Source organism: Anabrus simplex, chromosome 2 (assembly GCF_040414725.1).
Source record: "Anabrus simplex isolate iqAnaSimp1 chromosome 2, ASM4041472v1, whole genome shotgun sequence".
NCBI classification, from domain to species: domain Eukaryota; kingdom Metazoa; phylum Arthropoda; class Insecta; order Orthoptera; family Tettigoniidae; genus Anabrus; species Anabrus simplex.
The window spans coordinates 378,147,148-378,166,094 of record NC_090266.1 but is presented as its reverse complement, the minus strand read 5'-3'; the positions used below and the strand labels follow the sequence as shown (position 1 = coordinate 378,166,094).

General features: G+C 38.8%; 1 protein-coding gene across 1 annotated transcript in view; it reads right to left on the bottom strand.

Moving 5' to 3' along the window:
- Window positions 1-18,947, bottom strand: part of Bruce (BIR repeat containing ubiquitin-conjugating enzyme) — a 1,406,664-nt gene that overhangs the window by 1,040,631 nt on the left and 347,086 nt on the right. The window contains exon 21 of the mRNA XM_068225988.1: window positions 250-362. Within this exon, the coding sequence (XP_068082089.1) occupies window positions 250-362 (113 nt within the window). The remainder of the gene's footprint in view (window positions 1-249; window positions 363-18,947) is intronic.

Genomic DNA, 18,947 nt, shown 5'->3' with positions numbered 1-18,947 from the left:
CCTATCGCCTTGATGTGGTCCGTGCTGCTGGTGGTGGTCATACTGCAACAATTGTAGGACTCAACTTGAACTACACATGTCTTAGGTTTAATCTTGTACTACTGACTGTTGGGAAAATATAGCTTGATGAAATTGGTTCATTCTTTATGAAAGACCCTGTATAATTGTTTGTTTTTTCCAGGTATTTTATAGTGTTCTGACAGAAGGAGAGGGATATATTTACAAAATAATTGACTGAATAGTACTTACAGAATCATTATCTGTTTTATTTTGTCCAAAGACAGGTGCCACTGCAGTATTTGTCTGAGGAAAACTGTCCACCGAGACTGGTTCTTCAGCAGGCATACCATCTGTGAATATACCTGTAAATAATATATGCAAGCTTAGTTAGTAAAATAAGGAAATCAAAGTGACTAAGTATGCACACTATATCAAAAGCAAATACAATTAGCTCCATTTACTAAAGAAGAGACCTCTCAGAATATTAGTATGGTTGGCAGAATGGCAAGTACTACAGCTCTGAGACATGTAGGTTTTATTCTCGAACAGCAATCCCTGAAAACAAATTTGATAATTTGCTCAATTCAGCTCCATACAAATTCTGAGATGGTATATTTTTCACAGTGACAGCTTCATCCCTTTCAACTGTACCTACGGTTATTACTAATTCACACCACAGCAACACAAAGTTATCACATCCAAATGAAACACCTAATGTCAAAAACGGCCAAATACATGTGAAATAATATTAGCATATTATCAATGTAATGTTTGACTCCATAGCTAAATAGTTAGCGTGCTGGCTTTTGGACCAAAGGGTCCTGGGTTTGATTCACGACCTTCATTGGTGAATTCCTCTGGCTCAGGGACTAGATGTGTGTGCAGCCCTCAGCAGTAGAATTCATCATAGGTACAGTCCCATCTTCACAGATGCGCAGGTCACCTATCGCCATTAATTCGAATGATGTGCACCAGGCCCCTCCAAAGGCCACATGTCATTAATTAATCAATGTATTTGTTTGAAATATGGATATTTCCTTTTTGGAGACGGTCGGTTTGGCAACAAACGGGAAGAGATGGTCAAGGTTGCAACAAACTGAAGGACACTCAGTAATAAAAAATGTAAAAATGTAATAAATCAATGTCTGAGCAAATGGACTACGTATAGTAAGCAGTTCAGTATTTAATGTATTTACTGGAAACATAATACAACCTTGAAACTTCATAGAAAAATAACGTTTAAATGAATAGCAAATGTTCCAAATTATTCACTGAACTCCTTTCCTGGAAAGCGATCTCATGCATCCTCTTTATTACTTGAGTCATTATTTTTCTGATTGTTATTATGAATGACATTTTTGTAAAAAAAAAAAAAATATTCACATGTCACTGTAAACTAAAAAAGATGAGCCTTGCACAGTACTAAAATAATGTTAATACAGTGAAATCTTGATAAACCAACACCATACAGACAGAAGAAAACTTGTTGTACAAGGAGTTATTGTTATAAAAAGGGATTTAGAATAATGGGTTCTCATATCATTTGGTGACCACAATAACATCTGCAAACTGAATTACATTAATTACCTGCCGCATCATATCGTTTAATTCTTAGTAACATGAGATTAGTGAAGAAAAAAACAACCAAGATGATGGTACGAGGGCTGATCAACAAAGACTGAGAATTATTTTTTTTTCCTGTAGCTTCCGTGATAGTTTCCTATCTGTAACATAAATATTTGAAAACAGCAGGTTCTTATGTATAATGTCCATACGTGGCAGCACTCTCATATTGATAGGTTGGTAGTAATGCTCTATTTTGTAGAAGCTACGTGTATTTTGCATACCAGACAATGGAGGTGACGAACAGAAGAGCAGTACAGCGCAATCAAATTCTGTTTTCATTTAAACCATACAGCCACTGAAACTTACGAAAAGCTGAAGCATCATTATGATCCTGAACGAAAAAAAGCCAGCACAGTGTGGAAATCACAAAAAAAAGGCAAAAGTTGTTCCATCTGCAGGGAAAGTGATGATCACATTTTTTATTGTAACAGAATGATTTAACAGCATGCAGATCCCCCTCACACTACTGTTACGACACGTCAGTATTGGCTACACTGAGGATGCACATTGCAAAGAAACGACCAGAGTTTTCTCGGACTGAGTGGTGACTACATCATGACAATGCACGTCGCAAATCAAGTCAGGCAGTTTCTGGCTCGATTCAACATTACCTGTATACCGCATCACCATTACAGCCCTTATCTCGCACCCTGTGATTTATTTTAATTCCCATCACTAAAGGCAAAGCTTAGGGGCATTCGATTTGAGAACTCTGAAGCAGTGCTCAAGAAAAGCGAGGGGATTCTCAAGGACCTGACAAAGAATGGTCTGCAGCATGTGTTCAAGGACTGGCAGAGATGCTATAAAAAGTGCATTGAAGTAAGAGGGGACTACTCTGAAAAAGATCATGTAAACATTGAAATAGAGTAATAAACATCCTTGAAAAAAAAATCAGTGACAGTCTTTGTTGATCAGCCTTCGTACCTAACCTGTGCAGTAGAGCAGAGTACATTCATATTGACCAAGTAATTTTAATTTCTCACAATTAATTGTTGTTCACCCTATGCAGCACTCAACTACTGTAAACTACTATAGCGAAAGAAATCTGAAATGACAGTCTGTTTCACATTCCTCTGCATACACACACAAAGACCTAATTAGTTTAGATTCACTCACTGTCTGGACCACATGGAATACCCAACAGAAAAATCAGCAGCGGTTCACAAAATGCAATAGTTTCTACCAGATTTAGTAATGGTCCACGATGTAGCTGCTGCAATTCTATCTTGTCTTCATCTTCCAACTGAATTTCTTGGATTTCCTCCACAATTGTTTCATCCATCAGTTCAGGAAAAAACAATAATTTTATCATCAACCGCCAAGTACTCTTCCACTGGTGAAACAGACTCACCAATTCATTTGCTGTAGTTCAAAAGAGCACTGTCCAGTACTCTCACGCCTACGTTTTTATCAAAATCATTGCAAAAAAACCTCTTTCTAAGATGAAAATCCTGCATTCCTGCAAAGTTGCGCACAGTCTCTGGTTTCACTCATTGCTAGGTTGCAGCTATTTTGACACATGCTTGTTTTATATCATCCAGTGCGGATTTGCTAGATTTCTTATTAAGGTGGTGATGATCCCATCCACTATCTTGGTTCTGTAGTACCCCTTAGGGAACTATATTATTCCGAAGTTGAAAGGCTGCAGGATGGAGGTTCTGTATGCTGCGAAACAGAAAACCCCCAACTATCACAGGACTGGTAGTTGTCACGCAATTATCCATGATAAGTGTGATGTTTCTTTTTTTTTCTGCTTCATTTCAGCATCCAGTTTCAGAAGCCACTGTGAGAACATAGTACGAGTCATCCATACCCTCTTGTTTGACAAATATATATATTATTCTTCTTTTCTTCATGTGGCCTCCAAATACTAGTTCCCAACTAGCATCGACCTCCAAGATCTTTTGCTACCATGTTTTTCCTTCATTCCCACCTAGATAAACCTGCTCCCTTCACAATGCTGCAGGTTATTCTTATTGGGTCATCTTGGATTTTTTCTCTCTCTCTCGTCACCTGGTAGTCCTAGAGTAGAGAGTCCGATTCTACCCAGTGCCTCACATTCGAAAAGTATGTGTTCAGCTGATTCATCTCCTTTATTGCATTTCCTACATATGTTTGCTCTTAATACTCCAATTCTATTTAAGTGTTTTTTCAGATGGCAGTGTCCTGTCAACAGTCTTACTACCCATTTAATATTTTCTCTGATGAGTTTCAACAGTTCTTTAGTATGCTTACTATTTGGTCCTTTTATAAGTTCCTTTGCAAACCTGCATCCTGGAGTATTTTACCAGTTTTCCATTTGTTTCCCTTGTACCCATTTTCCTATGTAGTGTCGGGTTTGTCCATAGGAAATCGCGCATACAGGTTGTGGGTCTACAAAAATGTGTTTCGGCCCCTTTCCTGACCAGTTTATGTCTTTTCATTTTCTTCTATACCTGCACGTCCTGGTACCCATATTATTTTGACAATGTTGTACTTTGAGAGCTTGAGAAGAAGTGAGTGGCAATACCAGACAATTCTGGATATTATCCGGACTGCCTCTAAATGCCTAATGGCTGCTTGGCTGTCTGTAAAAATGAAAATGTTCTTATTCCTATAGTTCATTTCCAGATTTTCTTCAACACATGTTGTGACAGCTATCATTTCAGCTTGAAAGACTGTAGTGTGTCTGCCCAGGCTCATCTGGATTGATCTCTCAGGTCTTCCCCCGTTGATCCCTCCTCATGTACCATCCACAGTTTTTGAACCATCACTCCACCACACTGTATCTTCTTTTTCAGTATTCCATTCGTTGATATCCCAGTCTTCTTTTTTTTTTTTATTAGCTGGGTCTCAAACGGTTTTTCAAAGTCATACTTCGGTATCATATACCGTATTTCCCGGCATAATCGTCGCCACCGCGTAATCATCGCATCCTTTATTTACAATAAAAAAATCGGACTTTAAACATTCAATCGCATAATCGTTGCACGTCCAAATTTTGTTCACCAATCTGGAACTGCAATGTAAGATGCACATGAATGCGCAATTTAAATACGTGTATGGTTTATGGGTAATTTGGCAACACACTTACATTTGCAAAATGTTGCACAACGTATAAATAAATAATGCCGGTATATGTATGACGTATGACTTACCGGTAGGCTATCGGCAGTTTGACAACGTGGTCGCGAGACAGTGTACAATTTATTCACCACCTACATATTATGAGTTCTCATTTGAAATACGTAAGTTATCGCTTATCCGCAATGTCGCCAGGAAATACCGGTACCAACACACACTTGTCTTCTAGTAGACAAGAAGCCTGATAGAATTCTGCGTTATTATAACCACCCACCCCCCGGCGCAACAGTCGCGAAGGACCTTGGTCTAGCAAGCGACCGCTGCTCAGCCTGAAGGCCTGCAGATTACGAGGTGTCGTGTGGTCAGCACGACAAATCCTCACAGCCGTTATTCTTGGCTCTCTAGACCGGGGCTACCATCTCACCCTCAGATAGCTCCTCAATTGTAATCACGTAGGTTGAGTGGACCTCGAACCAGCCCTCAGATACAGGTAACATTCCCTGACCTTGCCGTGAATTGAACCCGGGGCTTCCGTGTAAGAGGCAGGCACGCTACCCCTACACCATGGGGACGGCTCCTGCGTTATTGCGCACGAAGTGAAATCCAAGACGATAACGCAGATTTCCATGGAATTATTCAGCTCACGGTCAGCCGAAACATTTACGATGTCTCAGTTGTCATCGCTAGACTCTCATCTTACTACCACGTCATAAGTGTCAGGGCATGGGATGAAAACTTTTACCCAAGCAGTCAAGATAATTATTATCCAATGGTATTAAAGTTTTATTTTATAAACTCGTCAGTAATGTAATGTAAAATCATCAATAACTGGGAAGAAATATTAACCTAATTACCGTATTTAAAAAAATTGAAAAAATGAATGTTTGTTACTGACATCTCGGAACACGGTCAACTACAGTAGATCTACACCGCGCTACCTAGAGCGATGTATGAAGATGTCCGTGCTCCGGTTTGCGAGCTTTGTGCAAGCGCACTAGTGTGTCGCAACCAACGAGCTCAAATGATAACAAATTGCTGCAGGCTTCCTTGCTGCCTAACAGTATTGGCTGCTCTGGAATGGACAGATCACAGATGCATTTATTTGTTTGTGACTGATGTGATTACTGTAGACATGTGTACGTAAGAATTTAAGTTTTTAATTTGTGTTTGGGGTATTTGTAGAAATAATTTGTTTTATTGGTGAACAATTACGGAAAGTCAGTTACATTGCAAAACATTAACTTGTGAAGCATTTATAAGCGAATATGGATAAATATAGAAACTATTCTGCGGGCTTCAAGCTAAGAGTTACTGCCTTCGCTGGACAGCACGGGAACAGAGCTGCAGAAAGAAAATTTTCAGTGAGTGAAAAGTTGGTGCGTGACTGGCGGAAATTAAAAAAAAAAAAAAAACAAGCTAAAAAGCACAAACCCTTCTAGATGCGCGTTTAGAGGTCCTGAAACAGGGAAGTTTCCTATAATTGACGAAGAAGTGTTTATGTACGTCAATGAAATACGTAGCAATGGCTGCAGTGTATGATATGAAATGTTACAAATTAAGGGACGGTAGGTAGCGCGCAAACTCAGTTTAATTTTTTTTTTTTTTTGCTTAACGGCACACCGATACAGATAGGTCTCATGGCGACGATGGGACAGTGAAGGGCTAGGAGTGGGAAGGAAGCAGCCGTGGCCTTAATTAAGGTACAGCCCCAGCATATGCCTGGTGTGAAAATGGGAAACCACGGAAAACCATTTTCAGGGCTGCCGACAGTGGGGTACGAACCTACTATCTCCCAAATACTGGATACTGGCCACACTTAAGCGACTGCAGCTATCGAGCTCAGTAAACTCAGTTTAAGGCGAGTCGTGGGTGGATTAACACAATGAGTGCCAAGCGACCCCATTTGGGTACGTGAGAGTAGACAAGTTTTTGAACTTTCGTACGTTCGTTCTAAATCGAGAACTGTGCGAACCCATTTGGGTGCGCAGTAAGTATGTTTTTTGAAACTGTATAAAGTCCCTTCCTGCCATCTGTTGGTCGTCTATTTAAGTACGTGCATAGTCCATCTTCCGTTCCTCAATTCCTGATTTGGCGTGACCCCATATGGGTACGTCAAGAGTGTTTTGTAGGGTGAAAAATTCACTGTCTATCTCGCGCACAGATTGTTTATGTAAGTGTGCAGTGCGGTGAGTTTCCTTTTCTTTTTTAAGTCGTTACGAGTAAATTGAGCGGTAAAAGACTTAGTGCAGATAGTCTGGACGATATATCGAGCAAGTCGGACAATGATGTTGTAGACGAAGTATACAGTTACAGTAATTTTGAACCCAGCACATAGCAACCAGATCTCGCACATTCATCCACATTGATGATGTACTGTCTTCAGCATACACATCACCTCTGTACTCTGGGTTTCCAAGCCAGCTGTTGCAACAATTATGACCATCTTCAACAATATACAGTAGTCACTGGTTTCCCATTTTGCACAATCATCGCTGCTAGGTTCTCTTACTCAAATTAAAAGTTATACAAACAAAATTATGTACTTCTTCAGTATTCCGTAACTACTAATTCTCCTTATAATATTATTCTGTTACATCCTAATTTACCAAATTCACATGATTTTCACTACTTTATATAACTATATTCTATACGAAAATTTCCTAACCTAAAATCGGAAGATCATCATTTACAAACATTTCCTGGCCTAAAATGGGGGATCGTACATTTTTAGGGCTCCAGTAATATTTTACCTAATATATATAATAAGTTAACCTAATATATCATAAATACATCCTCATTTCAGCGATCATTTGCTTGGTTAAGCCTGTGAACGTTTTGGCACCAGAGAGTAACTCAATGTTATTAGCTCATGGCACTAGACTGGAATCCTTTGAAAATCGGTCTGGCACTCAACGTGTTAAGGGGTTCATGCGACGACACAATCTGTCAGTGCGAAGGAGAACAACACTAAGCCTAAAATTGTCTGCTGATTACACGAACAAGATTGTAAATTTCCACCGATTTATCATACGTTTGCGCAAGGAAACTTCGTACTTGCTTTCTCAAATCGGAAATGCCGATCAGACACCAATCTTTTGTGATATGCCTCGCAACAGCACTATTGCGCTAAAAGGATCACGGAGTGTATTAATGAAAACCAGTGGTAGTGAGAAGTTGCAATGCACGGCAATGCTAGCCATTACAGCTGACAGAAGAAAGTTGCCACCTTACATCACTTTCAAGAGGAAAACGATGCCTAAGAATATACAGTTTCTCCGTGGAATTCAGGTACGAGTGCAACCAAACGGTTGGATGGACGTAGAACTCATGCTGGACTGGGTTAAAACTGTGTGGGATAGAAGACCCGGTGCACTACTAAAACAACCCGCTCTGCTTGTTTTAGATAGTTTCCGAGGTCACCTCGTGAACAAAGTCAAGCAACTTCTCAGTAAAAATAAGACACGACAGATAGTCATTCCTGGTGGCCTAACATCTGCTTTGCAAGCCACTAGACGTATGTATTAATAAACCCTTTAAAGACCACTTACGTCGATTTTAGAAGTGGATTATGAGCGGCGATCAGCAACTGACGCCCGCTGGAAATATCAGGCGTCCACCCTTGGACTTGTTATGCTCATGGGTGATGAAGAGTTGGGACCTTATACCACCTGAACTAGTCTCCAAGAGCTTCATAAGGACTGGGATTTCGAATGCACTAGACGGATCCGAAGATGACACAGTGTGGCAGAGAGACAAAAAATCTGATACTGGTATTAACAGCGGCGAGGACGGCGCATCAGATACCAAAACCTGCGATAGCGACACAGGAGATTTGGAATAAATTGTGTACCGGTAAGTCTGTATTTCACAACAAAGCGATAATTTTTTGCAAGTGTAATATTTTAACTTTAATACTCAAATTAATGACAATTAACTTAATACGTTCATTTTTATTTTCAAGTTGGAAAAACGTTCGCCGAATCGTTGCGAATAATTATGGATTTTGTTTTAGACTATTTTAATTATTTTTATGTATAAACGCGAGTATTACGTGCATCTTAAATTTGTATCAAATACAATTTAGTTACAAATAAATTTTTTGAGTAATACAAATACTGGTATTAAAAATTCTTCGTATAATGGTCGCACCCTACTATTTTTTTGAAAATTTGGTATAAAAAGTGCGTTGATGATGCCGGGAAATACGGTAATCAGAAGGCATGTGTAGAACTTCCTCTGTTATTACTCTGCCAATTTTACAGTGTCCTAGATTGGATCTTTGTACATTCCAGCACTCTGATTGTGCCAATCTATATGAACTCATTCTAGACTGTCCTTTTATGAAATTGCATAGTGATGGGAGGTCTAGTAAAGTATTCAAGGTTTCTGTCAGCATAGTTCTCATAGCCCCAGTTATGGCTATGCATACCATTCTCTGTAGGCTATCCAATCTACTGCCGACTTTTCCTTGACTTACTTTCTGCCACCAGATGATTGCAGCACAGGCCATGAATGGTCTAATGACCATTGTGTATATCCACATTACCACTGATGGTCTTAGGCCCTATGTCTTTCCAACGGCTCTTTTACATGCATACAGCAAGTTCTTGGCCCAGGTTATATTCCTTACTATTTGTGGATTCCAGGTTAGATTTTTATCTAACAATACACCTGGGTGCAGTGCCTGTTCTTCCATATATATATATATATATATATATATATATATTGCCTGAAGAGCTTCAGTGATCCTATTTCCCTCTAATTTTCTCCTCCTTGTAAAAGGGACTAGAGTTATCTTGTTCGGGTTGACTGATAGTTGTTCTCCCCGACAACTGTCTGATGTTTAACAGGTCCGAATCAGCTCATCCGTTGGCTGTTCAGTTCCCTTGGAGCTTCTAGCATATTCAAACGAAGTTGGCTTGCGTCTGCATTGCCTGTAATAATCAGGGAGCAAAACTCGCAGCGTGTGTTTCATAGGAATTTCATGCAGACACGTATTAAAAGTTATTGCTGAGCTGGAAAACCGTACACATGACTTCTTTATTGGAAGTATCTACCACATCTGAGCACTGCTTGAGCCTTATGAATATTCAGTGTGTCCACTGCCATGCCTTGCATGTTAGTTCTCCACAAGGTTGAGTGATCTTTGCATGAGGTCCTGGATAACACTCATCACCTTACCTTGTACCACAAACACTAGGTCATCTGCATATCCATGTGTACAGAAACCTTGTTTGTTGAGCATAGCTACGGTTTTGTTCACCACAGAATTACACAGCAGAAGCAAAAGAACTCCTGCCTGAGTACAGCCTCAGGTGGCCCTAACCATCAACATTTCTTCAAACAGGGTTGCTTTTATTTTCCTTCTGTCTAATATGGATTTGATCCATTTAACGACAGTTTTATTCTCCTTGCTCTTTTCTAATGCTTTGATCACAGAGTCATAGGTTGTATTGCTCAAGGCTCCTTCTATATCTAGAAATGCCGCCAGTGCAATTTCTTTATATTCTAGGCTTTCCTCTAGTTTACAAACCAACTGGTGGAGTGCTACTTCAGTGGATCTGCCAGGTCTATATGCAAAATGATTTTCATGTAACGTTCAGTTCATTTGCACCGTTCTTCTGATATATTTATCCAGAATTTTCTCCATTGCTTTCAGCATCAAGGAGGTTAAACATAATCGTCTGTATCCTTTGGCTTGGGCATAGTTTGCCCTTCCAGGTTTAGGTATGAATACTGCTTTAGCTTCAGACCATGATTTCGGCACGTACCCTAAAAGCTAGACTAGCTCTGAAGACGTCCGTCAGGGCATTGACGAGTATCTCCCGTCCTCCCTGTAGGAGTATTGTAAGTATCTCATCTGGCCCCGGAGCCTTTACAGGTTGAAACGTGTCGATTGCCCATTTTACATGGTTGTGTTTTATTATTCTGTTGGCACACTTCCAGCCTGCTCTTCGAGCTCCGGTCTCTGTTCCAACCGTTTCTTCTTCTGTCATTTCCTCAGTCTCAGGAAAGTGACACATCATTAGCATCTCCAACGTGTCTTTCCCCACCTGAGTAAACAACCCATCTGCTTTCTCCAATGTCCTCACCTAATTCATATGGGTTGGTTTCAGAACCTTCTGGAGCCTTGCTGTTTCAGTGTGTGATTCCACTTTCTCACAGAACAGCCTCCAAGATTTTCTCTTTGCTTTCTGTATCTCTAGGTTATACTCAGTGAGTTTCCTATGATATACGTCCCACATACCATTTCTAGATGATATTCTATACAACATCCTAACCTATTTTTTATTTTGGCTAGTTTGTTGTTCGACCATCCTACTTTCTTTGTGTTTGTCATGGAATGAGTCTATAATGGCCTCTTCTAATAGTTCCACCGCCTCATCCAATTCTTTCTGTCCTCTCAAGTTAGTTGGAATTTTTTGTACAGCCTTCCCTAGAACATCTCTGTATATATCCCAGTCAGTTCATTTTGGTCTCTGTACATCTCAATCCCACATAGTCTCACATCTATTGCAAATTGGATGTGCTGGTGGTCTGCCAATGATGGTTCCTCCAGCACCTTCCAGTCTATAATAAAGTTTGCAATATGTGTAGTACTTAGTGTAATGTCTATTACCTCCCTACAATTTTTATTTATAAATGTAGGCTTGTTTCCTAGGCTCAGTATCGTCAACTCAGTTCCAATAATAAACTCTAGTAAAGACTCACCTCTTGCATTGCAGTTCGTGCTGCCCCAAGCCATGTGGTGTGCATTTGCATCTGCTCCAAGGACTAGGTGTTCACCTTTCCTCTTTGCATTGCACATTAAGTTCTCAACTTCTTCTGATGGGAGCAGATTAGTTGAGTGATAATATATATGTATTATTTGAAACAGCTCTTCATGCCACCCTATCCTCTGCTAAATTTTTCATTTCTACAGACTACTACATCCTATATCTGTTCTAATCTGCTTGTCATATTCATACCTTGGTCTACCCATACCATTCTTACCACCTACACTTCCCTCGAAAACCAACTGTACAAGACCTGAGTGTCTTAAGATGTCCGCTATCATTCTAACCCTTCTTCTGGTCAAATTTAGCCAAATCGATCTCCTCTCACCAATTCGAATCAGTATCTCCTCATTCATGATTCCAGCTACCCATCTCTCCTTCAGCATTCTTCTGTAACACCACATTTCAAAAACTTCTATTCTCTTTCTTTCTGAGCTAGTTATCATCCATGTTTCACTTCTATACAATGCCACGCTCCAGACGAAAGTCTTCAAATTTCTCTTCTTAAGAAAGGCCTTCCATGTTTGTGCTAGTCTGCATTTTATGTTCTCCTTAGTTCTGCCATCATTAGTTATTTTGCTACCCAAGTAACAATACTCATCTACTTCATTTGTTAACCTAATATTTCCTAAATCACTTGACTTTGTTCGATCCCACTCCATTACCTTGGTTTTGGATATATTTATGTTCATCTTGTATTCCTCCACCAAGATTCTGTCCATACCATTGAGTAATTTCTCCAGGTCTTTTGCAGAGTAAGATAAAATAACAATATAATCGACAAATCTCAGGGTTGCAATTGCAAGAGATTATCCTCATTTTTCCGTACTGAAAGTCTATTTAAAGGAGAAACAATAAAACTTATGTTTCCATCTATTCAACACCTTAAAAGCAATTTATAAAATTAGGATCTCATCCTTATTTTATTGTTTAAATATTAAAACATAGGACATGTTTCGGTTTTTTTTTTTTCAAAATGGCGCCCGGTAATGACGACGTAGTGTTTTATCCTCAGAGTAAATTAACCGTAAAATGTGATGAAAAGTGCGAAAATGTCAAAGATTGAAAATCAAGAATTAAAAGAAAGACTGCGATCGCTAGAATTTGGGACTGACCATTCTTCGAGTGATATACCGGTACCAGTAACAAACTCGAGCACGTGGTGTCAAGTAGTTCGTGGATGGCCGGCTAAGAAGAAATCTACAACTGAATTAACGGAAATACACATCAGAAATAGGTTTTCTGTCCTAAATAATTTAATTCTGGAAGACAACGATCGCGCGCGTAAAACCAAACCATCGTGATCCGCTGCCGTTGCCGTGCCGAGTTTAAAATTTAGGCCTAGAATTCAGATTCAAGTCCCAGTTAGGCCTAAATCAGCAAAGGTAGCTGTGTTTGGTGATAGCCAAGGAAGGGGAATTGCGGGAGTGATTAACGACGAGAATATAGCAGCAACCTGAGAAATATATCCAGGAGCTTCTATCAGCAGTGTCCTGGAAAACGTAGAAGCAACTAGGAACTTCGGGAGCGGCGATGCAGTGCTTATCATCGGTGGGACGAACGACGTAGCTCACGACGACGCCAAGAATGTAGGATCACAACTTAAACATACACTAGGGAAGCTGACCCACACTAACGTCTTTGTAGTGAACGTGCCTCACAGGCATGATTTGCGTAGAGACTCGTGTGTGAACATTGAAGTGGACAAGGTCAATACAGATATTGTTAAAATTTGTAAACATTTTCGGAATACTCAGGTTATTGAATGCAGCAGTTTTGAGAGATACTGTTATACAAAACATGGCCTCCATCTAAACAGTTCAGGTAAACAATAGATAGCAAATATTGTTCTAGATTTTATTAATCTTAAGATATGTACTATAAAACAGGCAACTCCTTTGAGTTATAATACTGACTAGGAAAACTAGTAGAAAGAGCCAGCTGTACTTCAAGCTGGCTCAGTCAACTAGAAAATGAAACTCAGGATAGTAAGGAATTTCAAGTTACCCAATTGCAACAGTCAAGTTTTAGGGAGGAAGGGGGTCTGAGATTGCTCTTGGTAAACTGTCACAAGTGTAGTAAATAAACAATTAAAATTCGGGACATTGATGGAATCTTATGAGACTGATGTGGTGATAGGAGTGGAATCGTGGTTGAGAGAAGGGGTGGGTAATAGAGAAGTATTTCCAGAAGGGTACACAGTCTATCGTAGAGACCGAGGAGATAAAAAGGGAGGGGGAGTGTTTATTCTGGTGAAGGAAACTTACTGTTCACATGAATGGTTTACTGATGAAAGGGATGAAATATTAGGGATAAAATTAGTTTGTGATAATATGAAGGAGGTGGGAATTATAGAAACATACAGGCCTGGAAGAGAGGAAAGAGACATGGAAATATTTGAGAAAATACTCATACTATACTCATAAAAACAATAATATTGATATGGTAATAATTGGGGGAGATCTAAATTTGCCTGAAGCTGAATGGAATGGAGCTGCAAGTGAAGCCCATGAACAGAAGTTAATTTGGGAGGGAGGATTTACACAAGTAGTACAAGAACCGACTTGTCTCAATAACTTACTAGATGTATTCTTGGTTAAACCATGGGAAATTGTTGATAAAACTGAGGTAATTGAAGGAATAGGAGACCATAAGCCTGTAATAATGGATGTGGGACTGGTACCAAAAAGGTTTAATAAGAGGGTTACACAAGACAAGAAACTGTACAGAAAAACTAAAGTTGATGAATTTGGGACTTACCTTAAATCACAATTCAGTTGTTGGGTAGTGAAGGGAGTAACGTGGATACACTTTGGGTTAAATTTAAAGGAATCATTTGGGAAGGAGAGAAGAGATTTGTACCTGTTAAGAAGGGTAAAATGACCTCAGACCCTGTTTATTATACAAGGGAAATAAGAAAATTAAAAAGAAAATGTAGAATAGTAAACGGGAAAATCAAAGAGGGTAGGTAGAGTAGAGAAACTAGAAAACAGCTAATGAGGGAACTGAATAGAGTGAAAAAGGAAGCAAAAGAGAATTATATGAATGGCATACTTCAAGAAGGTAATGACCACAAAGGGAAATGGAAAAAGCTGTATTCATATATCAGGAATCAAAAAGGAAAAGGAATCCAAATTCCTACAATGGTGGGAGAAGGGGGTGAACACTATTTAACAGATACTGAGAAAGCAAACCTATTTAGTAGGGAATTCAGAGATTCAGTAGATCATTGTCAGGAGTTGGAAACTGAAACAGAAGATAGAGAGGGAGAGACACAGAGGGAAACAAGAAGCTTCTCATTCACAAATGAAGATATTTTCAGAGAAATCCAACTGCTTCAGCAAGAAAAAGCAGTAGGAAGTGATCAAATTACTGGGGAGGTAATAAAGACAATGGGGTGGTACATAGTGCCTTATTTAAAATTTCTCTTTGACTATGTCATAAATAATAGTGTAATACCAAAGGAATGGAAGGAATCTATAATAATACCAATTTATAAAGGAAAGGGTGATAAAAGGAAACTAGAGAACTACAGACCAATAAGCCTGACCAGTATAGTTTGTAAAATACTGGAGAGTTTAATATCAAAGTACATCAGAGGGATATGTGATGATAAAAATTGGTTCATGAGGAGAAAGTATGGATTTAGAAAGAAATTTTCTTGTGAAGCACAACTGGTGGAATTTCAACAGGACATATCAGATCAATTGGATTCAGGAGGTCAATTAGATTGCACACCCATAGATCTTTCCAAAGCCTTTGATAGAGTGGAACATGGAATATTATTAAAGAAATTGGAGGGAATAGGATTGGACGTAAGGGTTACACGTTGGATAAAAACATTTCTAAATTCAGGGGTTCAGAAAGTCAAAGTAGGAAATAATGTATCGCAGGAAGAGAAAGTTTGGAAGGGAATTGCACAGGGTAGTATAATCGGTCCGTTGAAGAGAAAGTTTGGAGGGGAATTGCACAGGGTAGTATAATCGGTCCGTTACTTTTTTTAATATACATAAAAATTTTGGGAACAATATAACATCAAAAATAAGATTGTATGCAGACGACATAATTGTTTATAGGGAAATAAACAACACTGAGGATTGTTCAGAATTACAAAGGGACCTCGAAAGTATCCAACAATGGGTTGAAGAAAATAATATGAAGGTTAATGGAGGCAAATCAACTGTTACAACTTTTACAAACAGGAGCTTTAAAACTAAATTCGAATTTACTTTGGATGAGGTAGTTATCCCAAAAGATGGCAAGTGCAAATACTTAGGTGTAAGATTTGAAAGTAATTTGCACTGGAAGGGTCATGTTGATGACATTGTTGGGAAAGCATACAGATCGTTACATGTCATAATGAGGCTACTTAAAGGATGCAATAAAGAATTAAAAGAAAAAAGTTACTTAAGTATGGTTCGTCCATTATTGGAATATGCAAACGGTGTTTGGGATCCTCACCAAGAATACCTAATAAAAGAAACAGATAGTGTGTAGAGGAAAGCAGCAAGATTTGTAACAGGGGATTTCAGGAGAAAGAGTAGTGTATCAGAAATGTTAAAGGAACTTGGGTGAGAAACTTTAAGTAAGAGAAGGGAGAAAACTACACTTATAGGATTATATAGAGCTTATACAAGAGAAGAAGCATGGGGAGATATCTGTGAGAGGCTTCAGTTGGAAAATAATTATATCGGCAGGACTGACCACAAATATAAAATTAGAAGGAATTTTAGCAGAAGCGATTAGGGTAAATTTTCATTCATTGGGAAGGGTGTGAAGGAGTGGAACAGTTTTTTTTTTTTTTTTTTTTTTTTTTGCTAGGGGCTTTACGTCGCACCGACACAGATAGGTCTTATAGCGACGATGGGAGAGGAAAGGCCTAGGAGTTGGAAGGTAGCGGCCGTGGCCTTAATTAAGGTACAGCCCCAGCATTTGCCTGGTGTGAAAATGGGAAACCACGGAAAACCATTTTCAGGGCTGCCGATAGTGGGATTCGAACCTACTATCTCCCGGATGCAAGCTCACAGCCTTTTCCAAAATATGAACAGATATTCAAGAAGAGAATAAACAGCAACAGAGAAAATAAATGAAGTGTTAGAGGGCATTCGACCAGTGCAGGTTATTGTAAATTTAAAAAATGTGTGTGAATAAATTAATTCCATCCCCTGGTCTAAGGACTTTGGACAGCCAAAGTAGGGGACTGCCTGTAGGGGTGAAGTACAGTGGGGACTTCGAGGGCCCTGGGACCCCTACGGTAGCTGTGAAGGCTCATCAGGAACTCTGAAAAGTGGTGGCAAAAGGGGCTCTGTTTAAGACGCAGCAGTTCGTTTTGCTACTTAGGTTCCAGACCGAGTAAAAAAGTAAATAAATAAATGCAATGTGCATATTAATCTTATACCAGTTGTATAGTATCATTTGAATATATTTGTAAGTAGTACAGGAGATATTATAAGTAGAATTTTGTAAACAATATAAATTTATTAAGGATGAGCTGTGTGTTTAATAGAAAACATTCATAGCATAAATTGTATAATATTGTATTATAGGAAAATTTTCTTCTCTTGTTAATTTAATATTTAGTGCTTGACATTAATGTATTTTAGTGTACCATTTGCCACCGAGGTAGACACCTCATTTGCAAATAAAGAGATTTTGATTTGATTTGATTCATACCTGTATTTTGAACATCATCAGCCACAATTATTCTTACAAGTTTAAATGATAACATTGTTATAGAACTTACACTTATGGTTTGCCTTTGACAAACTTATCCTTAATGAGCTTTGAAAAACCTCTTAAATATTAAGACTTTTGTATATTTCGTCATATTTTTGAAAATAACAATTAAGTTTCAACCTGCAAAACCTTATTCTAATATTTATAATACAATGTCTATACATTTACAATCTGTTGAAATTGCTTAATGTTTTCAAATTATTAGTTGTATACAAATTCAAACATTCTGTTACAACTGGCGTAACTGATCACATCTTATACTGTAAAGAACTGGAATCTTAATACATTCAAAACAGCTGGTTAGGCTTCAATATTATACTGTTGTTGTTGTTTGAGTGATTAGTCCATAGACTGGTTTGATGCAGCCCTCCATGCCAACCTATCCTGTGCTAAACTTTTCATTTCTGCGTAACTATTGCATCCTACATCTGCTCTAATCTGACTGTCATATTCATACCTTGGTCTACCCCTACGGTCCTTACCACCTACACTTCCTTCAAAAACCAACTGAACAAGTCCTGGGTGTCTTAAGATGTGTCCTACCATTCTATCTCTTCTTCTCATCAAATTTAGCAAAATCGATCTCCTCTCGCCAAGTTGATTCAGTATCTCTTCATTCGTGATCCGATCTATCCATCTCACCTTCAGCATTCCTCTGTAACACCACATTTCCAAAGCTTCTAGTCTCTTTCTTTCTGAGCTCGTTATCGTCCATGTTTCACTTCCATACAATGCCACGCTCCACACAAAAGTCTTCAAAGACATCTTTCTAATTCCTATATCAATATTTGAATTGAGCAAATTTCTTTTCTTAAGAAAGCTCTTCCTTGCTTGTGCTAATCTGCGTGTTATATCCTCCTTACTTCTGCCACCGTCAATTATTTTACTACCCAAGTAACAATATTCATTTACTTCCTTTAAGACTTCACTTCCTAATTTAATATTACCTGCATCACCTGCCTTCGTTTGACTGCAATCCATTACTTTTGTTTTGGACTTATTTATTTTCATCTTGTACTCCTTACCCAAGACACTGTCCATACCATTCAGCAGCTTCTCAAGATCTTCTGCAGTCTCAAATGAAATAACAATATCATCGGCAAATCTCAAGGTTTTGATTTCCTCTCCTTGGATTGTGATTCCCTTTCCCAATTCCTCTTTGATTTCCTTTACTGCCTGTTCTATGTAAACACTGAAAAGGAGGGGGGGCAAACTGCAGCCTTGCCTCACTCCTTTCTGGATTACTGCTTCTTTTTCAAAGCCCTCGATTCTTATCACTGCAGACTGATTTTTATACAGATTGTAGATAATTCTTCGTTTTCGGTATCTGATCCCTATCATCTTCAGAATCATAAATAGCTTGGTCCAATCAACATTATCGAATGCCTTTTCTAGATCTACGAATGCCATGTACGTGGGCTTGTCCTTCTTGATTCGATTCTCTAAGATCAGACGTAGAGTCAGGAATGCTTCACGTGTTCCTACATTTCTTCTCAAGCCAAATTGATCTTCTCCCAACTTAGCTTCAACTTTTTTTTCCATTCTTCTATAAATAATATGTGTTAAAATTTTGCAGGCATGAGATACTAAACTGATGGTGCAGTAGTTTTCACACCTGTCAGCACTGGCTTACTTGGAAAAGGTTATAACAACACTCTGACGAAAATCGGATGGGACTTCTCCTGTCTCATACATCTTACACACTAAATGGAATAACCTTGTCACGCTGGTTTCTCCTAAGGCAGT